The sequence below is a fragment of the Salvelinus sp. IW2-2015 genome, unplaced genomic scaffold (genome assembly GCF_002910315.2).
Source record: "Salvelinus sp. IW2-2015 unplaced genomic scaffold, ASM291031v2 Un_scaffold467, whole genome shotgun sequence".
NCBI lineage: Eukaryota > Metazoa > Chordata > Actinopteri > Salmoniformes > Salmonidae > Salvelinus > Salvelinus sp. IW2-2015.
Window position 1 is genome coordinate 64912 of NW_019942558.1, and position 24626 is coordinate 89537.

General features: G+C 46.1%; 1 protein-coding gene across 4 annotated transcripts in view; it reads right to left on the bottom strand.

The window, feature by feature from the left end:
- Positions 1-24626, bottom strand: part of LOC112068360 (MAP/microtubule affinity-regulating kinase 3) — a 133027-nt gene that overhangs the window by 4286 nt on the left and 104115 nt on the right. For 2 of the 4 annotated variants that reach the window (XM_024135491.2, XM_024135492.2), the window contains exons 11-16: positions 22465-22577; positions 21794-21947; positions 20846-21066; positions 17331-17437; positions 12019-12264; positions 1323-1367 (exon numbers count right to left, since the gene is read on the bottom strand). In XM_024135491.2, the coding sequence (XP_023991259.1) occupies positions 1323-1367; positions 12019-12264; positions 17331-17437; positions 20846-21066; positions 21794-21947; positions 22465-22577 (886 nt within the window). The remainder of the gene's footprint in view (positions 1-1322; positions 1368-12018; positions 12265-17330; positions 17438-20845; positions 21067-21793; positions 21948-22464; positions 22578-24626) is intronic. The other 2 variants (XM_024135494.2, XM_024135493.2) reach the window with 1 other exon arrangement.

Below are 24626 nucleotides of genomic sequence, written 5' to 3' on the forward strand. Positions count from 1 at the left end.
TCATGTCAACAGTAAAACATACTGATACCATTCATGTGTGGGGATGCTTCTCAGCCAAGGGAGTGGGCTCACTCACAATTTTGCCTAAGAACACAGCCATGAATAAAGAATGGTACCAACACATCCTCCAAGAGCAACTTCTCCCAACCATCCAGAAACAGTTTGGTGAACTCCCTCACGACGCCAGGACAGCGGAGTCAATCACCACCTTCCGGAGACACCTGAAACCCCACCTCTTTAAGGAATACCTAGGATAGGATAAAGTAATCCTTCTCACCCCCCCCCCCCCTTAAAAGATTTAGATGCACTATTGTAAAGTGGCTGTTCCACTGGATGTCATAAGGTGAAGTGCACAATTTGTAAGTCGCTCTGGATAAGAGCGTCTGCTAAATGACTTAAATGTAAATGTAAATGTATGAACAATGCCTTTTCCAGCATGATGGAGCACCTTGCCATACGGCAAAAGTGATAAGAAAGTGGCTCGGGGAACAAAACATCGATATTTTGGGTCCATGGCCAGGGAACTCCCAAGACCTTAATCCAATTGAGAAGTTGTGGTCCATCCTCAAGAGGCGGGTGGACAAACAAAACCCCACAAATTCTTACAAACTCCAAGCATTGATTATGCAAGAATGGGCTGCCATTAGTCAGGATGTGGTCCAGAAGTTAATTGACCGCATGCCAGGGCAGATTGCAGAGGTCTTGAAAAAGAAGGGTCAACACTGCAAATATTGTCTCTTTGCATCAACTTCATGTAATTGTCAATAAAAGCCTTTGACACTTACGAAATAAATGCTTGTAATTATACTTCAGCATTCTATAGTAACATCTGATAAAAATATCTAGACACTGTGAGGCAGCAGACTTTGTGAAAATTAATATTTGTGTCATTCTCAAAACTTTTGGCCAAGACTGTAGACTTGACATACCCCGCACACAACACACAGAGATGGGCATTCCTGTGCCGTTTACGAAAAAAAACTGAATCACTTATTAGTTTTGTTCATCTCTTATGATTAACTTGGCGAATTAATTTTCAATACATTTACTTTATGTCCTACTAAGTTCAATACATTTTAATTGATTAAAATCGTGCAGTCGTGCCTGCTGCCATTCCATTTTAATTCCATGATTCCGTACATGTTTTCCACAATGCAGATTTAATAGGGCCCTACTCAAGATAGAACCCAAAACCCCAGGCACGACTGGAGTGGAGACCCAGGATGGCAGAGCAGATGCCTTGGTTGACTATACATTAGGTTGGAGGGGATAAGAGATGAAGGTGGAAGAAAACACTGATGATTTTAAGTATTCCGTCTCACCTTGAACCCTCCAACCTCCCGTTTCTCTCAAAATCTGCTGGGCTTCTGAGATATGGAGGCGTGAGAGAACACAGAGATGAGAGAGGAAGAAAGACATGGAGAGAGAAAATCTGATCTTACAGTCCAGTTAAAAAGAGAGCAGATCAAAAATACTGATACAGAAAGGGGAAAGACACATTTTAGGTATTAGGAAATGAGAGAGAGAGAGAGAGAGGAAAAGAAGGGGAAAAGACAGTATTGACAGGAAGGCAGTGTTAAACTGTATCTACTCCATAAAGGACCATGCCTAATGGCACGTCTGGTAGTCGGACATTTCACACCACCAGTATAGGACGTGCAAACAGCAGAGAAGTCCTGTGAGTTGTGATGAAACAAAAGGCAGATGCTGTGTGTCAGTGCTGAACTTCCTGTCCTCAATATTGCCATGCAGCTCCAGCCAGTTTGATCACCTATATACATTCTCTTTGGCAATGGGAAGGAAAAACAAAGGGAGTACAAAAGAGTGAAGAGAGACTGTTTGTTTTGTGGGGGTGTTTGGTTGAGGCGTGCAGGCAGCTGTGTGTGAGTTCAGATAAATACTTTAAGGCATATTCACACACTCAAGTGCAGATACAGTACATTCGGAAAGTATTCAGACCGCTTGACTATTTCCACATTTTGTTACGTTAAAGCCTTACTCTAAAATGTATTAAATAGTTGCTTCCCCTCACCATTCTACACACAATACCCCATAATGACAAATCCAAAACAAATTTTTGCCCCCCTAAAAAATGAAATATCACATTTACATAAGTATTCAGACCCTTCACTCAGTACTTTGTTGAAGCACCTTTGGCAGCGATTACAACCGCAAGTCTTCTTGTGTATGACACTACAAGCTTGGCACACCTGTAGTGGGGAGTTTATCCCATTCTCTGTAGATCCTCTCAAGCTCTGTCAGGTTGTATGGCGAGCGTCGCTGAACAGCTATTTTCAGGTCTCTCGAGATGTTCGATCGTGTTCAAGTCCGAGCTCTGGCTGGGCCACTCAAGAACATTCAGAGACTTGTCCCGAAGCCACTTCTGCGTTGTCTCTGTACTTTGCTCTGTTCATCTTTCCCTCGATCCTGATTAGTCTCTCAGACCCTGCCACTGAAAAATATCTCCACAGCATGATGCTGCCACCACCATGCTTCACCGCAGGGATGGTGCACGGTTTCCTCCAGACGTAATACTTGGCATAGTTCAATCTTGGTTTTATCAGACCAGAGAATCTTGTTTCTCATGGTCAGAGTCCAGAGTTTGCCAAAAGACACCTATCATGTGCCTTTTACTGAGGAGTGGCTTCCGTCTGGCCACTCTACCATAAAGGCCTGATTGGGGGAGTGCTGCAGAGATGGTTGTCCTTCTGCAAGGTTCTCCCATCTCCACAGAGGAGCTCTGGAGTTCTGTCAGAGTGACCATTAGGTTCTTGGTCACCTCTCTGACAAAGGTTCTTCTCCCCTGATTGCTCAGTTTTTGGCCGGGCGGCCATCTCTAGGAAGAGTCTTGGTGGTTCCAAACTTCTTCCATTTAAGAATAATGGAAGCCACTGTGTTCTTGGGGACCTTCAATGCTACAGAAATGTTTTGGTACCCTTCCCCAGATCTGTGCCGAGACACAATGCTGTCTCGGAGCTCTACAACCATTCCTTTGACTTCATGGCTTGGTTTTTGCTCTGACATGCACTGTCAACTGTGGGACCTTATATAGACAGGTGTGTACCTTTCCTAATCATGACCAATCAATTTAATTTATCACAGGTGGACTCCAATCAAGTTGTAGAAACATCTCAAGGATGATCAATGGAAACAGGATGCACCTGAGCTCGATTTCGAGTCTCATAGCAAAGGGTCTGAATACTAATGTAAATTCAATCGGTTTATCATTATGGGGTATTGTATGTAGATTGATGCGGAATCCATTTTAGAATAAGGCTGTAACGTAACAAAATGTGGTAAAAGGGGTCTGAATAATTTGAATGCACCGTATATGTAGACACACACACACATTCACGCCAAACCCTCTCACACAGATGCACACAGACACATCGAATAGTCATGCGGGTGGAGAGTGCTGGACCTAGTTGGCTGTGAGATTGAAAAAAACAAAGCGAGAAAGGGTTTGCTCGATGCTCAGACAGAAGGAACACTATCTCTGGGCTGGATGGACTGGAGTTCCCCTGAAAAGAGGCAGGACACTAGAACTGGTGGAGCAACGATTGTGGTACTTCACCATAGAACTACACCCTATTAATAGAGCTAGACTGTACTGAACTGAAGAGCTTCAAAATACAGCTATAATTGAAGTCCACAACACATGGCTCGTGTGGCTACGCTTCACAGCTAAACCAAAGGCCTGCACTTTTGAGCTGCATTGTGCAGGTAATCGACAGTCATCAAGAAAAAAAACTCTCGCAAGAAGGACTTAAAAGCCTATTTGGAACTGATTCTAAGTCATACTACTCTGTGCGTCTGTCTGGGACTGAGTCAAGGAGAAATTGAGGGACAAGTTCCTTAGCCAGGTGGATAAGGGCTGGGCCACCAGCTTGCAAATCAAGGATAAGTTCCATTGCTGGGCCAGAATAGCTTCGAGGGACACCAACGTGAGGAGAGAGAGGACGATGGGGATGAATGTATCTATAGTCTGGGGGATTCGGTACCTGAACTCCGTCCTGCAACGAACCACTTCTCAATCATCATCTCGATCGGCAGCCACATTAAGAGCCCAGTAGGGTACCCTAAATTACACAGCCAAGAAGAAAAATGAAGCAGAGCTCTCTGAAATTAAAGATGGTGTCCATTGCGTGTGAGAAAAAACAGCCTAGCCCTAGCCCACGAAACTATTCTCTTTAAGAATGTTGGTTGTCTTCAGTGTGTGTGTGTATATATATTTATATAGTTGAAGTTGGAAGTTTACATACACTTAGGTTGGAGTCATTAAAACTCATTTTTCAACCACTCCACTCCATTTCTTGTTAACAAACTACAGTTTTGGCAAGTCGGTTAGGACATCTACTTTGTGCATGACACAAGTAATTTTTCCAACAATTGTTTACAGACAGATCATTTCACTTATAATTCACTGTATCACAATTCCAGTGGGTCAGAAGTTTACATACACTAAGTTGACTGTGACTTTAAACAGCTTGGAAAATTCCAGAAAATGATGTCATGGCTGTAGAAGCTTCTGATAAGCTAATTGACATCATTTGAGCCAATTGGAGGTGTACCTGTGGATGTATTTCAAGGCCTACATTCAAACTCAGTGCCTCTTTGTTTGACATCATGGGAAAATCAAAAGAAATCAGCCAAGACCTCAGAAAAAAAATGGTAGACCTCCACAAGTCTGGTTCATCCTTGGGAGCAATTTCCAAACGCCTGAATGTACCACATTCATCTGTACAAACAATAGTACGCAATTATAAATACCATGGGACCACACAGCAGTCATACCGCTCAGGAAGGAGACGCGGTCTGTCTCCTAGAGATGAACATACTTTGGTGCGAAAAGTGCAAATCAATCCCAGAACAACAGCAAAAGACCTTGTGAAGATGCTGGAGGAAACAGGTACAAAAGTATCTATATCCACAGTAAAACGAGTCCTATATCGACATAACCTGAAAGGCCGCTTAGCAAGGAAGAAGCCACTGCTCCAAAACCTCCATAAAAAAGCCAGACGGTTTGCAACTGCACATGGGGACAAAGATGGTACTTTTTGGAGAAATGTCCTCTGGTCTGATGAAACAAAAATATAACTGTTTGGCCATAATGACCATCGTTATGTTTGGAGGAAAAAGGGGGAAGATTGCAAGCCGAAGAACACCATCCCAACCGTGAAGCATGGGGGTGGCAGCATCATGTTGTGGGGTTGCTTTGATGCAGGAGGGACTGGTGCACTTCACAAAATAGATGGCATTATGAGGCAGAAAAATTATGTGGATATATTGAAGCAACATCTCAAGACATCAGTGTGGAAGTTAAAGCTTGGTCGCAAATGGGTCTTCCAAATGGACAATGACCCCAAGCATTCTTCAAAGTTGTGGCAAAATGGCTTAAGGACAACAAAGTCAAGGTATTGGAGTGGCCATCACAAAGCCGTGACTTCAATCTCATAGAAATGTTGTGGGCAGAACTGAAAAAGCGTGTGCGAGCAAGGAGGCCTACAAACCTGACTCAGTTACACCAGCTCTGTCAGGAGGAATGGGCCAAAATTCACCCAACTTATGTTGGGAAGCTTGTGGAAGGCTAACCAAAACGTTTGACCCAAGTTTAACAATTTAAAGGCAATGTTACCAAACACTAATTGAGTGTATGTAAACTTCTGAACCACTGGGAATGTGATGAAGGAAATAAAAGCTGAAATAAATCATTGTCTCTGACATATTCTGACATTTCACATTCTTAAAATAAAGTGGTGATCCTAAAACAGGGAATTTTTACTTGGATTAAATGTCAGGGATTGTGAAAAACTGAGATTAAATGTTTAAACTTCCGACTTCAAGTGTGTTTGTGTATGTATGTATATACACACATATACATATATACACACACATATAAATATATATATATATATACACACATGTATATACACACATGTATATACACACATATATATATATATATATACACACACATATACATTAATATATATACATGCACATATACATACATTCATATATATGCACACACACATATACAGTGGGGAGAACAAGTATTTGATACACTGACAATTTTGCAGGTTTTCCTACTTACAAAGCATGTAGAGGTCTGTAATTTTTATCATAGGTACACTTCAACTGTAGAGACGAAATTAAAAAAAAATCCAGAAATCACATTGTATGATTTTTAAGTAATTATATTGCATTTATTTGCATGACATAAGTATTTATACATCAAAAAAGCAGAACGGAATATTTGGTACAGAACCTTAGTTGCAATTACAGAGATCATACGTTTCCTGTAGTTCTTGACCAGGTTTGCACACACTGCAGCAGGGATTTTGGCCACTCCTCATACAGACCTTCCAATCCTTCAGGTTCGGGCTGTCGCTGGCAATACGGACTTTCGGCTCCTCCAAAGATATTTCTATTGGTTAGGTCTGGAGACTGGCTAGAGCACTCAGACCTTGAATGCTTCTTACGGAGCACTCCTTAGTTGCCTGGCTGGTGTTCGGTCGTTGTCATGCTGGAAGACCCAGCCACGACCCATCTTCAATGCTTACTGAGGGAAGGAGTTGTTGGTCAAGATCTCGCGATACATGCCCATCCATCTCCCCTCAATACGGTGCAGTCGTCTCCCCTTTGCAGAAAAGCATCCCAAAGAATGATGTTCCACCTCCATGCTTCACGGTTGGGATGGTGTTCTTGGGGTGTACTTCATCTCTATCCTCCAAACACGCGGGTGAGTTTAGAGCAAAAACTCTATTTTTGTCTCATCAGACAACATGACCTTCTCCATCCCTCTGGATCATCGCAGATGGTCATTGGCAAACTTCAGACGGGCCTGGACATGCGCTGCTTGAGCAGGGACCTTGCGTGGGCTGCAGGATTTTAATCCATGACGGCGTAGTGTGTTACTAATGGTTCTTTGAGACTGTGGTCAGCTCTCTTCAGGTCATTGACCAGGTCCTGCCGTGTAGTTCTGGCTGATCCTCACATTCCTCATGATCATTGATGCCCAGAGGTGAATCTTGCATGGAGCCCCAGACCGAGGTGATTGACCATCATCTTGAACTTCTTCCATTTTTAAAAATTGTGCAACAGTTGTTGCCTTCTCACCAAGCTGCTTGGCTAGGTCTGTAGCCCATCCAGCCTTGTACAGGTCTACAATTATCCCTATTCCCTACACAGCTCTCTGGCCTTGGCATTGTGGAGAGGTTGGAGTCTGTTTGATTGAGTGTGTGGACAGGTGTTTTTATACAGGTAACGAGTTAAACGGTGCAGTTAATACAGGTAAATGAGTGGAGAACAGGAGGGCTCTAAAGAAAACTAACAGTCTGTGAGAGCGAATTCTTACTGGTTGGTAGGTGATCAAATCTTATGTCATGCAATAACAATGAATTATACTTAAAAATCATACATATGTGATTTTCTGGATTTTTGTTTAGATTCCGTCTCTACAAGTTGAAGTGTACCTATGATAAAAAGACAGACCTCTACATGCTTTGTAAGTAGGAAACCTGCAAAATCGGCAGTGCAAATACTTGTTCTCTCCACTGTTATATTATAACTACACACACAACTTACACTACATTAAATATATACACACACCACACACGCACACATATATTACACCGGTCAAAAGTTTTAGAACACCTACTCATTAAAGGGTTTTTCTTTATCTTTACTATTTTCCACATTGCAGAACAATAGTGAAGACATAACACACAAGGAAATAACACACAGGGAATCATGTAGTAACCCCCCCCCCACAACACAACTGATTGGCTCAAATGCATCTTGGCATTCTCTTAACCAGCTTCATTAGGTAGTCACCTGGAATGCATTTCAATTAACAGGTGTGCCTTCTTGAAAGTTATTCTGTGGAATTTATTTTCTTCAATAAATTCCACAGATTAACTTCTAAGGCACACCTGTTAATTGAAATGCCTTCCAGGTGACTACCTCATGAAGCTGGTTGAGAGAATGCCAAGAGTGTGCAAAGTTGTCATCAAGGCAAAGGGTGGCTACTTTGAAGAATCTCAAATACAAAATATATTTTGATTAGTTAACATGATTCCATATGTGTTATTTCATAGTTTTGATGTCTACAATGTAGAAAATAGTAAAAATAATGAGAAAAAAACCCTTGAATGAGTTGGTGTTCCTAAACTTTTGACCGGTAGTGTATATATCTCAAATGTCCAATACCTCAATTGCAAACAAACAAAAAAAGTTTTTTTTGTAAAAATGTATTTCCATAAGGCATAGAACAGACTCTTGGGCCATCCCTGATCCATAGTGTGGTACCAACTTCATACAATGATTAAAAGCCTTGTCACCAAAAGGAAAGGTTCTTGCCTGAATACAATCACGCTAGATGCTGCCAAACTAGAAAATGGCTACCACTAACCTTTTACCAACTTGTATGCATTTGATGTACAGTATGGTGCAGAAGTTCTGCAATCATAAACACATGTGAAACGAGCACACGACTAAATAAAAACATACTGTATTTCTTTGAAGAAATTGGTCAGCATTTACATCAGTGATTGTGCACAGACCTGCTCTGTAGAGGACCATGCATGGTTGATTAGTATAGAACAGTACAGAACAGGGCTCCGGGCAGCCGAGCGGAAATGGAGGAAAACTCGCCTCCCTGCGGACCTGGCATCCTTTCACTCCCTCCTCTCTACATTTTCCTCTTCTGTCTCTGCTGCTAAAGCCACTTTCTACCACTCTAAATTCCAAGCATCTGCCTCTAACCCTAGGAAGCTCTTTGCCACTCTTCTCCTCCCTCCTGATCTCTCTCCCCTCCCCTCCTCCCCTCTCTGGCAGATGACTTCGTCACATTTTTGAAAAGAAGGTGACGACATCCGATTCCTCGTTTGCCTAAGTCAACGACACCGCTGGTTCTGCTCACACTGCCCTACCCTGTGCTTTGACCTCTTTCCTCCCTCTCTCTCCAGATGAAATCTCGGGTCTTGTGACGGCCGGGCCGCCAACACACCTGCCGCTTGACCCTATCCTCTCTCTTCTCTCAGGCCCATTTCCGGAGACCTTTCCCTTACCTCACCTCGCTCATCAACTCATCCCCTGACGCTGGCTACGTCTTCCTCTTCAAGAGAGCGAGAGTTTGCACCCCTTCTGAAAAACCTACACTCGATCCCTCCGATGTCACAACTTACAGACAGTATCCTTCTTTCTTTTCTCTCCAAAACTTTGAACGTTGCGTCGCTTGGCCAGCTCTTCCCACAAAGTATCTCTCTCGAATGACCTCTTGCATCCAAATCAGTCAGGTTTCAAGACTAGTCATTCAACTAGCAGACTGCTACATTCTCTAGTAGTCACGGAGCGCTCCGCACTGCTAAAGCTAACTCTCTCTCTCTTGCTCTCATCTTCTAGACCTAGGCTGCCTTCGATACTGTGAACGCATCAGATCCCCTTCACCTCTCCGAGTTGGGCATCTCGGCGCGGTGCCACTGCTTAGGATTCGTCCTACCTGACAGGCGCTCCTACCAGGTGGCTGCGAGAATATGTCCTCCTCACCACGTGCTCTCCACACTGGTGTCCCCAGGGCTCTGTTCTAGGCCTCTCCTATTCCTGCTATACACCAATCACTTGGCTCTGCTCATAACCTCACATGTCTCTCTATCATTGCTATGCAGACGACACACAACTAATCTTCTCCTTGCCCTTTGATGACAGGTGGCGAATCGCATCTCTGCAGACTGGCAACATATCTGCGGATGACGGATCACACCTCAAGCTGAACCTCGCAGACGGAGCTGCCCTTCTCCGGGAAGAACTGCCCGTTCCATGAATCTCGCCATCACGGTGACAACTCCATTGTGTCCCTCCTCCAGAGCGCTAAGAAACCTTGGTGATCTGGACAACAACCCTGTCGTTCTCAACTAACATCAAGGCGGTGGCCGTTCTGTAGGTTCATCGCTCTACAACATCCGCAGAGTAACGACCATGCCCTCCACAGAAGCGGCGCAGGTCTAATCCAGGCATTGTTCATCTCCGTCTGGATTACTGCAACTCGCTGTTGGCTGCGGCTCCCTGCCTGTGGCCATTAAAACCCTACAAACTCCATCCAGAACGCCGCAGCCCGTCTGGTGTTCAACCTTCCAAGTTCCTCACGTCACCCCGCTCCTCCGCTCTCTCCACTGGCTTCCAGTTGAAGCTCGCATGCCCTACAAGACCATGTGGTGCTTGCCTACGCGAGTTGAGGGAAACGCACCTCAGTACTCCAGGCTTGATCAGGGCCTACACCAAACAAGGCACTGCGTTTCATCCCACCCTCTGCTCGCTCGCCTCCCTACCACTGAGGAAGTAACATTCCCGCTCCAGCCAGTCAAAACTGTCTGCTGCTCTGCCCCCCAATGGGAACAAACTCCCTCACGAGCGCCAGACAAGCGGAGTCAATCACACCTTCCGGAGACACCTGAAACCCACGCTCTTTAAGGAATACCGCTAGATAGATTAAAGTAATCCTTCTCACCCCCCCCCCCCCCCCTTAAAGATTTAGATGCACTATTTGTAAAGTGGCTGTTCCACTGGATGTCATAAGGTGAATGCACCAATTTGTAAGTCGCTCTGGATAAGAGCGTCTGCTAAATGACTTAAATGTATAGTCTGAACTCAAAGACCGATAAGAAAGCATATAGGTCTTAGACATGCTAAATTGCACACCGATTAGGGCTTGACGAGCCAAGAGGTCAGTCAGTTTCAGGCATTTTATTCAAGCTCTTTGTCCACACAGGGTTAAAAAATGAATTACACAGCTGACCGATTAGTCATGTTTCTGATTAATTGCACACTGAGCCAATTGGCGGGGTCTTCCTACCTTTTAATAAACCTGAATGAAATATTTGTATTCAAAAAATTTTAACAACCAGTCAAATTTTGTACAAACAAATATTTCGTTTTCAAAGAAAATTTAAAAAATCATGTTTGACATTTATTTTTTGGGAGGAGCATAATACATATCAGTACATTTTAGGTGTCAACATTTCTGTGAGACATCTCTGTCTGAGCCTGGCTGCTAGCATCTGTTACTGGCATATTTCAGACAGCTTGGATAATTAATCATTGCAGCTTCCCTAGTATAGAGTATAATTCTAGAGCTTAGGTGTTCAAATCTGGTCCAGGAAATACCTGCATAGCAGCTATGAAAGGATAAAGTTGTGAAAAAAAGTTTAATTCCTATATTAAATAATACTTTCATGTCATGTTACTTTTCTGATTGAACTTGAGGGTCTTTGTTCTTTAGTCATCTAAAGCAAAAAGGCCCCAAAAAGTAATGAAGCGATTCTGTACATGACAGAGCATCGTGACATCAAAATATAATTTGGGTTAAAATGTGGAACCAGATTGATTCTGAGGGGAGGCTATTCATCTCACTTTTCAAAAGAATTTCAGTCTATGACCATATCTGTCTGGACAGAATAATGAATATTACCCACAAAAACTGAGACGCTGCCTCTATTCATTCTAATTCTGGCACACAAACAAATGAAAAGCCGCATTGATAGATTTTGTTTGGTCCCCCAAGTTTTCAAAGAAAAAATGTGAACTTAAATGTTTATCATTGTTGAAATTAAATGAATAAAACCCCCAGGAAAACTGCCCCAAGTGATTTTAACTTTGGAAAGCTGTTCCAAGTATTCCCACCCTAATAGAGAGACACGTGATCGAATAGGCCGCATACATTACCAATGTGGGAGGACCATAAAAAGGTTGGATGAAAACCTAGTTACTTTCCCAATACTTTTGGAGCTCACTTTATATGACTGGGCGATATGGTCAAAAATCCATATCACAATTTATCAAATTTTATTGAGTCTAATCATCACGATGAAGATGTGAAGGATGATATTATATCCACCTAAATTAGACAGACTTGAGTATGAAATAGGGTATGGATACATTCCTCAAACCCCAGGTGCTGAACACAGCATACAGTGGGAAGTTGTAATTGTTTCGGGGATACCATTGGCGCCTTTGGCTTACCTGCGTGTGAGCTTGGAGGTGAGCTTGGTGAAGAGGTTGGAGGAGCCGCGGCTGCGGGACTGCGAGAGGGGTGTGGCGTCATGCGAGAGCGTGGGCGAAGCAGGCGGGCCGTTGTAGGTGGCAGTGCGGCGCTCCCGCAGCTGGCCGCCGTGGAAGGTGCTGCGGCTGGCCGTGCCACGGGGGAAATGCACCCGGTCGGGGGGCGTGGCGCCGCCAGCGTTCCGTTGACTGGACGTCGCCGTTGTGCTGGGGAGGAAAGCGGGGTGGAAGGAAGGGGAGGAGTTAAGGGTCAAGACTACACAATCAAGCCTGGGTCACGGTCTGTTTTCTACGTTCTGCAAAAAAGTTGGCTAAAGCAGAATGGGTTCCAGGTTATTCATGTGCATAACAGGGGGTACCATCACCCTGCAGCAGATGTCAACTCGGATGGTTTGGTTAGTTATGACTTTATCAACCACATCATGTGAACACTTGTTTTTATTGTTTAGTTGACTAAAGAGTTAAAGGGAAACTAAAAACAGAACCTTTAGGACATTCGAGCCAATGAAAAAGAGGTTGCTTATCTTTGCTACATTAGGGATGGTTTGTTAATCAGGTGGCCAGCACTACTTCGGACCAAATACACGTGGGTATGTTAGAGGAAAGACACCAGAGCAGGAGGCAATCATTCTTCGTTTTAAGACACACATGGACCTTTAAAAGGGGTCCTCGGCCATTGGAGGTGGTGTTTTGGGGTGTGAAGCTAATTGAATGAGAAGTGAGCAAATGTGTGGGATGAGTGTTCGGGAGGGAAAGGGTACGATTGGTCAGAAACTCATTCAGTGGGAGTTCAGAGGGCGTTAGAGAGAGAAAGTGTGGACAGAGGGGGATGGAAAACGAGGTTAGAGAGAAAAGCAGACAGATCAAATGGGACCCCCTGGCCAAACCCCTTGGAGTTGGGGTGGGAAGCCTCTTACTTAGGCCTGAAGTCAACGCCTTCGGTAGGTGGCAGCGTTTGGCGGCATGCGTGGCCCGAAGCCGACAGGGCCTTCTGGTGGCGCAGGCGGACTGAGGCCGAGGAGGAGGTGAGGGCCTTGGAGTAGGCAGAGAGGCTAGTGGTGCAGGCCGCCGACATTTCACTCATGCTGCCCCCAAAGAGGACAGGAGGCGAAGTGGGGCGAAAAAGGCCACAGGGCCAGAGCAGAAAGCGTGGATTTTAATAAAGCACTGAGGGCATACAAAAAGAGTCAAACTTCATAAGAGAGAGGTAAGAGGACAGAAAGGGCTCTATTGGATGAATGTACTGTAGCAGCAGTGTAGTATAGCTAGTTAGACAAGCAGAAGTTTATTAAGGGAGCTTATTTGGCAGTGGTGACTGCGTCTGTATTGGGTTGCACTGGTAAAAGGGTGTGGATTGTCAAATGGATAGGAGTGTGTCGCCCTCAGTCCGATACATATCGGTTTTATTTATAATTGAGGAGAATTGGATCAGTGTATAGCAATGCTGCATTGCACAAATGTTATTTGTGAATGTCGTGAATAACTCATTCGCCGACATGCATGATTCATTCAAAAAGTAATCTTGTTGATGAATCTGAGCACTCAACATTAATTGCCACGGTAACACAAGGAATCTCGGCAAAACAAAATGTGCGTTTCTAAGTGGGCAAACCCAGGTAAGTCCATCCCCGTTTTACTCAATCTCTTCCATTTGGTGCCTAATGAACACGAGAAAGATGAAAGACTGTGACCCCTGCTAACCGACGGCGGTCAAATAACGGTCAAAAACCAATAGAGGACAAGCTTACATCTTAGTTTTAAACCATGAGTAGAAATTCAAACATACCTTCCAAGCACTTTTGTCCTCAAGATTCTCTTGGAATTGTCTATCTTAAACATGACCGGGCTCGTATAGTTGTAATCAGAACACTTCACCAAGCAGGCCATCTATTGTATTTTCGAAGAACTCAAGAGTTAGGACTTTCAAAAGTGTTTTATCCAACGCTACATATGGACTACTTAAAAAGACAGGATAAGACAGTCCTTCCAAAGTAGCAGTCTTGCGTAATATACACTTTGGTTTTTCTTGAGCTTGACATTTACCGGCCCCAATGTATCCTTCTGTTGTTCCAAACCAATGGGTTTTTGGCATGGCTGTGTCCCACTAGTGTTACAGAGAAAACACTGTGTGATAATGATGAATAGGGCCTTCCGGCACCTCTATTGAAACAACAACCCCCCTTCAGAGACACAGCGTTTAACTAGAACACCATATTCAAGGCCAGCATGAATTTTGAATAGGGTGCTGTACGGAGCTGCCGCGGGCATAATGTTTCTTCCAATAGTGTGGAAAGAGATGTGTGAAATTGTGTGTCTTTGTTCATGAGACAGAGAGTGTGAGAGTGCGTTCGTGAGAGTGTGTGTGTGTGTGTGTGTGAGAGAGTGCGAGCGTGCATGCGTTTGTGTGTGTGTGTGTGTGTGTGTGTGTGAGAGTGCGTTCGTGAGAGTGTGAAAAACCAAAGTGTATATTACCCAAGACTGCTACTTTGAAAGGGGGGAGGGGCAAAGCAAATAGTCTGGGTAGCCATTTGATTAGATGTTCAGGCGTCTTATGGCTTGGGGGTAAAAGCTGTTTAGAAGTCTCTTGGACCGAGTACCGCTTGCCATGCAGTAGCAGAGAGAACACTCTATGACTAGAGTGGCTGGAGTCTGACAATTTTTAGGGCCTTCCTCTGGTATAGAGGTCCTGGATAGCAGGATGCTTGGCCCAAGTGATGTACTGGGCCATACGCACTATCCTCTGTAGTGCCTTGCGGTCGGAAGCCGAGCAGTTTCCATACCAGGCAGTGATGCAACCCGTCAGGATACTCTCTGGTGCAGCTGTAAAACCTTTTGAGGATCTGAGGACCCATGTCAAATATTTTAAGTCTCCTGAGGGGGAATAGGTTTTGTCGCGCCCTCTTCATGACTGTCTTGGTGTGCTTGGACCATGTTAGTTTGTTGCTGATGTGGACACCAAGGAACTTGAAGCTCTCAACCTGCTCCACTACAGCCCCGTCGATGAGAATGGGGGCGTGCTCAGTCCTCCTTTTCCTGTAGTCCACAATCATCTCCTTTGTCTTGATCACGTTGAGGGAGAGGTTGTTGTCCTGGCACAACACGGCCAGGTCTCTGACCTCCTCCCTGCAGGCTGTCTCGTCATTTTCGGTGATCAGGCCTACCACCGGCAAACTTAATGGTGGTGTTGGAGTTGTGCCTGGCCGTGCAGTCATGAGTGATCAGCGCGGCGGATGTGTTGTTACCTACCCTTACCACCTGGGGGCAGCCCATCAGGAAGTCCAGGATCCAGTTGCAGAGGGAGGTGTTTAGCCCCCCCTTAGCTTATTGATGAGCTTTGTGGGCACTATGGTGTTGAAAGCTGAGCTGTAGTCAGTGAATAGCATTCTCACATAGGTGTTCCTTTTGTCCAGGTGTGAAATGGCAGTGTGGAGTGCAATAGAGATTGTATCATCTGTGGATCTGTTGGAGCGGTATGCAAATTGGAATGGGGCTAGAGTTTCTGGGATATTGGTGTTGATGTGAGCCATGACCAGCCTTTCAAAGCGCTTCATGGCTCCAGACATGAGTGTTACGAGTCACTAGTCATTTAGGCAGGTTACCTCGGTGTTCTTGGGCACAGAGACTATGGTGGTCTGCTTAAAACATGTTGGTATTACAGACTCGGACAGGGAGAGATTGAAAATGTCAGTGAAGACACTTGCCAGTTGGTCAGCGCATGCTCGGAGTACACGTCCTGGTAATCCGTCTGGCCCTGCAGCCTTGTGAATGTTGACCTGTTTAAAGGTCTTACTCACATTGGCTGCGGAGAACATGTTCACACAATCATCCAGAACAGCTGATGATCTCATTGCATTTTTCAGTGTTACTTGCCTCAAAGCGAGAACTAATTTTGCCCGTCTTACTGGGCAGCTCTCGGCTGTGCGTCTCTACGTAGTCTGTAATAGTTTGCAAGCCCTGCTACATCCGACGAGCATCGGATCCGGTGTAGTACGTTTCGATCTTAGTCCTGTATTGACTCTTTGCCTGTTTGATGGTTCGTCGGAGGGTATAGCGGTATTTCTTATAAGCTTCCAGGTTAGAGTCCCGCTCCTTGAAAGCGGCAGCTCTACCCTTTAGCTCAATGCAGATGTTGCCTGTAATCCATGGCTTCTGGTTGGGGTATGTTTGTACAGTCACTGTGGGGATGACGTCATCAATGCACTTATTGAGGAAGCCAGTGACTGATGTGGTGTACTCCTCAATGCCATCGGAAGAGTCACAGAACATATTCCCAGTCTGTGCTAGCAAAACAGTCCTGTAGCTTAGCATCTGCTTCATCTGACCACGTTTTTGTTGGCTCAGTCACAGGTGCTTCCTGCTTTATTTTTTGCTTGTAAGCAGGTATCAGGAGGATATAATTATGGTTATATTTGCCAAATGGAGGGCGAGGGAGAGCTTTGTACACATGTCTGTGTGTGGAGTAAAGGTGGTGTAGAGTTGTTTTCCCTCTGGTTGCACAATTGACATGCTGGTAGAAATGAGGTAAAACGGATTTACTAAGTTTCCCTGCATTAAAGTCCTCAGCCACTAGGAGCGCCACCTCTGGATGAGCGTTTTCCTGTTTGCTTATGGCGGTATACAGCTCATTGAGTGCGGTCTTAGTGCCAGCATCGGTTTGTGGTGGTAAATAGACAGCTACGAAGGATATAGATGAAAACTCTCTAGGTAGATAGTGTGGTCTACAGCTTATCATGAGATACTCTACCTCAGGCGAGCAAAATATCGAGACTTCCTTAGATATCGTGCACCAGCTGTTGTTTACAAATATACATAGACTCCCACCCCTTGTCTTATCAGAGGCTGCTGTTCTATCCTGCCGGTCCATTGTATAACCCGCCAGCTGTATGTTACTCATGATGGCGTTCAGCCACGACTCGGTGAAACGTAAGATATTACAGTTTTTAATGTCATGGTGGTAGGATATACGTGCTTTTAGTTCGTCCATTTTATTATCGAGCGATTGTACGTTGGCCAATAGTACCGATGGCAAAGGCATGTGTTCCTCACAAGGCACCCCGATCTCCTTCCGCAAAATCTCTCTTTCTCCTGCGAATGACGGGGATGAGGGCCTGTTCGGGCGTCTTGGAAAATCCCTCTCGTCCGACTCATTAAAGAAAAACATTTCTTCCAGTTTTTTTTTTAAACGTGTGTGTATGCATGCATCTGGGTCTGTGTGCCTGTATTTAGGGGGCCGGGAGGGACAACAGGACAGACAGAGCATTGGCTTCTCTCACCTGTTCTCTTTTCCATTCTGGATGACAGCAGAGTGGCGGTCCGAGGCATTCCTGTCACTACACACATACGTGTTCCTCCTCGTCATGCCCCCTGACACTGAGTTAGCCTGGAGGGAGAGAGAGAGGGTTATGAAAAGAGAGAAAGAGGATAAGGGTGAGAGAGTGAAAGAAAGAGAGGAATTGTTGTTTTCAAAGAACACAATCCAGTTACACTGTTGTGCTTTGGCAATGTCAGTTCTTCCACTTTTCGTGCCAATAAAGTGTCTTCAATTGAATTGATAGAGGGTGAGGAAGGAAGCTGAGATAGATGGTGACGGACAGAGAAATAGATACGGAAATAATGAAAGAACAAACAGAAGAAAGAACGTCATGCAGACTACAACACACTAGCTCATAACTGTAGAAGAATTATGGAGTGGAAAATAGGCAATCAAAGGAAAAACAAGAGAAGATACTGCACCAATGAGGACCAGTACAAATGCTGTAAACATTCTCTCTCTGTCTCTTTTTCTAACATTGACATCAACACTACCCTGTGAGCGAGAATGTTCGTGTGTTAATGTCTGCGTAATTGTGGTTGGTGTGTGAACCTGTGTGTGTATACACTATACAGTGCATTTGGAAGTATATAGACCCCTTCACTTTTTTCACATTTTGTTACATTACAGCCTTATTCCAACATTGATATAAAAAATGTTTAATGATCATCAATCTACACACAATACCCCATAATGACGAAACAAAAACTTGTTTAGAAATGTTTGCAAATAAAAATGTAAATATCACATTTACGTAAGTAATCACACCCTTTACTCAGTACATTGTTGAAGCACCTTTGGCAGCGAATACAGCCTCGAGTCTTCTTGATATGTATGACGCTACAAGCTTGGCACACCTGTATTTGGGGAGTTTCTCCCATTCTTCTCTGCAGATCCTCTCAAGCTCTGTCAGGTTGGATGGGAAGCATTGATGCACAGTTATTTTCAGGTCTCTCCAGAGATGTTCAGTCGGGTTCATGTCCGGGCTCTGGCTGGGCCACTCAAGGACATTTAGAGACTTGTCACGAAGCCACTCCTGCGTTGTCTTGGCTGTGTGCTTAGGGTAGTTGTCCTGTTGGAAGGTGAACCTAGCCCCAGAGGTCCTGAGCGCTCTGGAGCAGGTTTTCATCAAGGATCTCGCTGTACTTTGCTCCGTTCATCTTTCCCTTGATCCTGACTAATCTCCCAGTCCCTGCAGCTGAAAAACATCCACACAGCATGTTGCTGCCACCACCATGCTTGACCGTAGAGATGGTACCAGGTTTCTTCCAAATGTGACGCGAGACATTCAGGCCAAAAAGTTAAATATTGGTTTCATCAGACCAGAGAATCTTGTTTCTCTTGGTCTGAGAGTCCTTTAGGTTCCTTCTGGCAAACTACAAGTGAGCTGTCGTGCCTTTTACTAAGGAGTGGCTTCCATCTGACCACTCTACCATAAAGGCCTGATTGGTAAAGTGCTGCAGAGATGGTTGTCCTTCTGGAAGGTTCTCCCATCTCCACAAAGGAACTCTGGAGTTCTGTCAGACTGACCATTAGGTTCTTGGTCACCTCTCTGACCAAGGTCCTTCTCCCCCGATTGCTCAGTTTTTGGCCGGGCGGCCAGCTCTAGGAAGAGTCTTGGTGATTCCAAACTTCTTCCATTTAAGAATGATGGAGGCCACTGTGTTCTTGGGGACCTTCAATGCTGTAGAAATGTTTCGGTACCCTTCCCCAGATCTGTGCCTTGAAACAATCCTGTCTCGGAGCTCTACGGACAATTCCTTCGACCTCATAGTTTGGTTTTTGCTCTGACATGCACTGTCAACTGTGGGACCTTATTTTGACAGGTGTGCCTTACCAAATCATGTCCAATTAATTGAATTTATCACAGGTGGATTACAATCAAGTTGTAGAAACATTTTAAGGATGCCCCTGAGAAATGTTGAGTCTCATAGCAAAGGCTCTGAATACTTATGTAAATAAGGGTTCTATTTTTTATACATTTGCAAAAATGCTTTGTCATTATGGGGTAATTGTGTGTAGATTGGTGAGAAAAAACAAAAATGTAATCCATTTTAGAATAAGGCTGTAATGTAACAAAATGTGAAAAAAGTCAAGGGGTTTGAATACTTTACGAATGCACTGTGTATACGAAACGTCTAGGAGCAACAACCGCTCAGCCGCGAAGTGGTAGGCCCACACAATCTCACAGAACAGGACTGCCGAGTGCTGAAGCGCGTAAAAACCATCTGTCCTCAGTTGCAACACTCACTACTCAGTTCCAAACTGCCTGTATATGAAATGGATTTCTATGGCCGAGTAATCACACACAAGCCTAAGATCACCATGCGCAGCCTGCCGAGTGGCACAGCGGTCTAAGGCACTGCATCACAGTGCTTGAGGCGTCATTACAGACCCGGGTTCAATCCCAGGCTGTGTCACAACCGCCGTGACCGGGTGTCCCATAGGGCGGCGCACAATTGGCCCAGTGTCGTCCGGGTTAGGAAAGGATTTGGCCGGGGGGGCCAAATCCTTGGCCTTTCCTTGGCTCATTCCTTGGCTTTCCTTGGCTCATTGCGTTCTAGTGACTCCTTGTGGCGGGCCTGGCGCCTGCAGGTGGACTTCGGTTGTCAGTTGAGCGGTGTTTCCTCCACATTGGCGCAGCTGGCTTCCGGGTTAAGCGGGGGCGGATGTTAAGAAGTGCGGTTTGGCGGGTCATGTTTCGGAGGACGCATGACTCGACCTTTGCCTCACCCGAGTCTGTTGGGGAGTTGTAGCGATGAGACAAAATAGTAATTGGGGAGAAAAAGGGGGTCAAATAGAAAAAAAAGAAAAAAAATATTCTCATGCACAATGCCAAGCGTTGGCTGGAGTGGTGTAAAGCTCGCCGCCATTGGACTCTGGAGCAGTGGAAATGCGTTCTCTGGAGTGATGAATCACGCTTCACCATCTGGCAGTCCGACATACGAATCTGGGTTTGGCGGATGCCAGGAGAACGCTACCTGCCCGAATGCGTAGTGCCAACTGTAAAGTTTGGTGGAGGAGGAATAACGGTCTGGAGCTGTTTTTCATGGTTCGAGCTAGGCCCCTTAGTTCCAGTGAAAGGAAATATTAACGCTACAGCATACAATGACATTGTAGACGATTCAGTGCTTCCAACTTTGTGGCAACAGTTTGGGGAAGGCCCTTTCCTGTTTCAGCATGACAATGCCCCCGTGCACAACGCAACGGTCCGTACAGAAATGGTTTGTTGAGATTGGTGTGGAAGAACTTGACTGGCCTGCACACCTTTGGGATGAATTGAATAGCCAACTGCGAGCCTGGCCTAATCGCCCAACATCACTAATGCTCGTGGCTGAATGGAAGTCCCTACAGCAATGTTCCAACATCTAGTTGAAAGCCTTCCCAAAAGAGTGGAGGCTGTTGTAGCAGCAATTAATGACCATGATTTTTGAATGAGTGTAGTGTATCTTCCGTGTGTATATTCTTTGTACTCACGTTGGGTGTGGTGGAGCCTTTCTTGTGGTCGGGGATGTCGGCCTGGTTGGGGTTGTTGGCATTATCCAGTAGAGGACTGGCAGGGGCAATGCCGCCACTGCGCCCACCCGACGAACCAGACTTCCGGGTCTGAGCACCCCCGTCCTCTTTGTAGTCGCCGTTGTCGGCTGAGGTGGTCTGGCTCCTCTTGGGGTAGCCCACCGAGGGGATGGACGGACCGGCTGGATGGATGGAGGGAGAGATACAGGGATCAGTGTGGAGTTAGAAGAATGGGAACTGTGCTGCATTGGAGGTTCACATCCATCTTCCTATATTATCCCATATTCTCTTTACCTCCTTTCCTCCTGTCCCACTTACATCATCTTCCTCCCTCCCCTCTCTCCTCCCTCCCTGCCCTCTCTCTCTCGCCTCCCTCGCAACCCTTCTCTCTCTCCTCCCTCCCAGCCCTCTCAGCCCCTCTTCTCTTCTCCCTCCTCCCAGGCCCCTCTCTCTTCCCTCCCTCCCAGCCCTCTCAGCCTCTCTCTCCCTCCTCCCACCCGTCTCTCTCTCTCCCTCCTCCCTCCCCCTCCCTCCAGCCCTCTCTCTCTCCCTCCTCCCTCCCAGCCCTCTCTCTCTCCTCCCTCCACCAGCCTTTCTCTCTCTCCTCCCCCACCCAGCCCCTCTCTCTCTCTCCTCCCACCCAGCCCCCTCTCTCTCCCTCCACCCAGCCCCTCTCTCTCCTCCCCCCAGCTTTCTCTCTCCCTCGCCCCCTCTTCCACCCTCTCTCCTCATGCTCCCCCTATGCCCCCTCTGCTCCTCCATGCCCCGTCTGCGCTCCCTCCATGCCCCCTCTGCTCCCTCCATGCCCCCTCTGCCCCTCCATGCCCCCTCTGCTCCCTCCATGCCCCCTCTTGCTCCCTCCATGCCCCCTCTGCTCCCTTCATGCCCCCTCTGCTCCCTCTCACTCACCCTGGTCGCTGTAGCGTCTCTGTTTCTGGGTGCCGGAGATGGACCGCTGGGCCTTGAGGTGGGCCGGAGACTGGCCATTGTTGTTGTGCTCGCTGGCGGGCCGCGCCTTGGCCAGAGACAAGTTACTGCTAGAGCTGGAGTCACTGGCCTCCAACTTCGAGAGAGAAGAAAGGTTTCCAATTAAATCACGCTGCAGATGAGTTTCACTGTATTTTTTGGACAGATCTGTGCTCTTTTGAAAAGTCACTCAATATGTTTAACATAGCATTTCAAATAGGGACATGTGTGACTGTGACGGTATCATCCAAACAGACTGTATCACTTCAGATATCATGCATGTCATTTGGTTTCAAACCTGTATACTTTCAACCACTTAAATTGTGCTAAAAGCGAGGAACCAAGACATGATAGAACCAGTGCTTTCTAACATGGTAATTTATGGCCAGGTACTGGGTCAATCCCAAATCGTCCCTTTAACCCTACATACTTGTGGAGATTGAGAGGATTTGATTGGTATAAGCAATATTGTGAAACTTCCACCGAGCCTATCAGAGGGCAAGGTGGAGCTATTACCAGATTGATTACACAGGTCAAATCCTCTCAGCATCCGCTCAGTGCAGGGCTTGGGGGACAATTTGGGATTGGGCCACTCTTGCCCAGTCTGTCCTTACCTCTGTGGACTTCCTGCCCAGTAGCAGGTAGGTGGCGGTGATCTCATCGTACTTCATCTTGGTTAAAGACTCAGTGACCTCCTCTTGAGTGTAGCCCATCTCCACCATGATGTCTGCAGGGGATCAGGAGTGGGTCAGGACAGGACATTAGACCTTATAACCTGAACCTCGATCAGAAGCTAGGCTTCAGAGGCCAGCCAGCTAATTAGCTACTAGCTATTTAGTCATTGTTAGCCACCGCTAGCAGTCTTTACCTTTAGCACAGACACCAGCTACTTTAGTACGGATAATATATGCCAGTCTGCATAGTGCAATATCAGCCCTGAGCATATCGGACTGCTTTTCCCCCCCCACTACATCTCCGGATTCCTGCCGCAAGGTCTGGACCATTACACCGGATCATCGCAGCTAGCTAGCGGCTACCGAGTGGCTATCGTGGCTAACGCCCTTGTCCAGAAGCAAGCACCAGTTAGTTAGCCTCGAGCTAGGCCCATTCCCCCGGCTAGCAAACAAAGTACACCAACTACAATACCTCTCTTGCCAATTGGCCTGGACCCTCTGTCGACACAGAGCCCCGCCGATCCATCACGACTGGTCTGCTGATGTATTTCGGCCGATGTGCTCTCAACCGGCCTCTGCGTCGTTGATGTTGGTGAGGACCCAGCTACTAGCCCCAGCCTGCTAACTCTCTGAGCGCCGTGTCTACCGCTCGCCTAGCGTAGTGACGACTGCCGAGCGGCTCACTGTTTCGTCCATTGCTGCTTATTGGACACTATGATCACTCGGCTACACAGCTGATGCCTACTGGACTGTTCATTAACACGGTACTCATTTTGTTTATTTGTCAGCCCCAGCCTCGAACTCAGGCCCCGTGTGTAGCTAACTGACCCTCTCTGCCTATTCATTACCATTTACCCGTTGTTGTTGTCTTAGCTGTTTACCCGTTGTTGTCTTAGCCCTCCCAATCAACACCTGTGATTGCTTTATGCCTCCCTCTAATGTCAATCTGCCTTGTATACTGTTGTTTAGGGTAGCTCTGATTGTTTTACTGCGGAGCCCCTAGTCCCTCTCTACATGCCTCGGTTAGCTCCCTTGCCCCACACCAACACACATGCAGAGACCGCACCTAGTTTAACTGGCGCCTCCAGAGATGCAGCCTCTCTCATCGTCACTCAATGCCTAGGTTTACCTCCACTGTTCTCGCACCCTACCGTGCCCTTGTCTGAGCATTATGCCCTAAATCTATCCTACCACGCCCAGAAGTCTGCTCTGTTCTGAACGCACTAGATGACGAGTTCTTATAGCCTTTAGCCGTACCCTTATCCTACTCTATTCCTCTGGTGATGTTAACCCAGGACCTGTGTGTCCCTAAGCGCTCTCATTTGTTGACTTCTGTAACCGGAAAAGCCTTGGGTTCATGCATGTTAACATCAGAAGCCTTCTCCCTAAGTTTGTTTTATTCACCGCTTTAGCACACTCCGCAAACCCTGATGTCTTAGCCGTGTCGGAATCCTGGCTTAGGAAGGCCACCAAAAATTCAGAAATGTCCATCTCCAATTACAACATTGTCCGTCAAGATAGAACTGCTAAAGGGGGCGGAGTTTCAATCTACTGTAGAGATAGCCTGCAGAGTTCTGTCCTACTATCCAGGTCTCTGCCCAAACAGTTCGAGCTTCTACTTTTAAAAATCCATCTCTCCAGAAATAAGTCTCTCACTGTTGCCGCTTGTTATAGACCCCCCTCAGCCCCCAGCTGTGCCCTGGACACCATATGTTAATTGATTGCCCCCCATCTATCATCAGAGTTCATACTGTTAGGTGACCTAAACTGGGACATGCTTAACACCCCGGCCGCCCTACAATCTAAGCTAGACGCCCTCAATCTCAAACAAATTAGCAAGGAACCAACCAGGTACAACCCCAAATCCGTAAACATGGGCACCCTCATAGATATCATCCTGACCAACTTGCCCTCTAAATACACCTCTGCTGTCTTCAACCAGGATCTCAGCGATCACTGCCTCATTGCCTGCGTCCGTTATGGGTCCGATCACCCCTCATCACTGTCAAACGCCCCCTAAAACACTTCTGCAAGCAGGCCTTTCTAATCGACCTGGCCCGGGTATCCTGAAAGGATATTGACCTCATCCCGTCAGTAGAGGA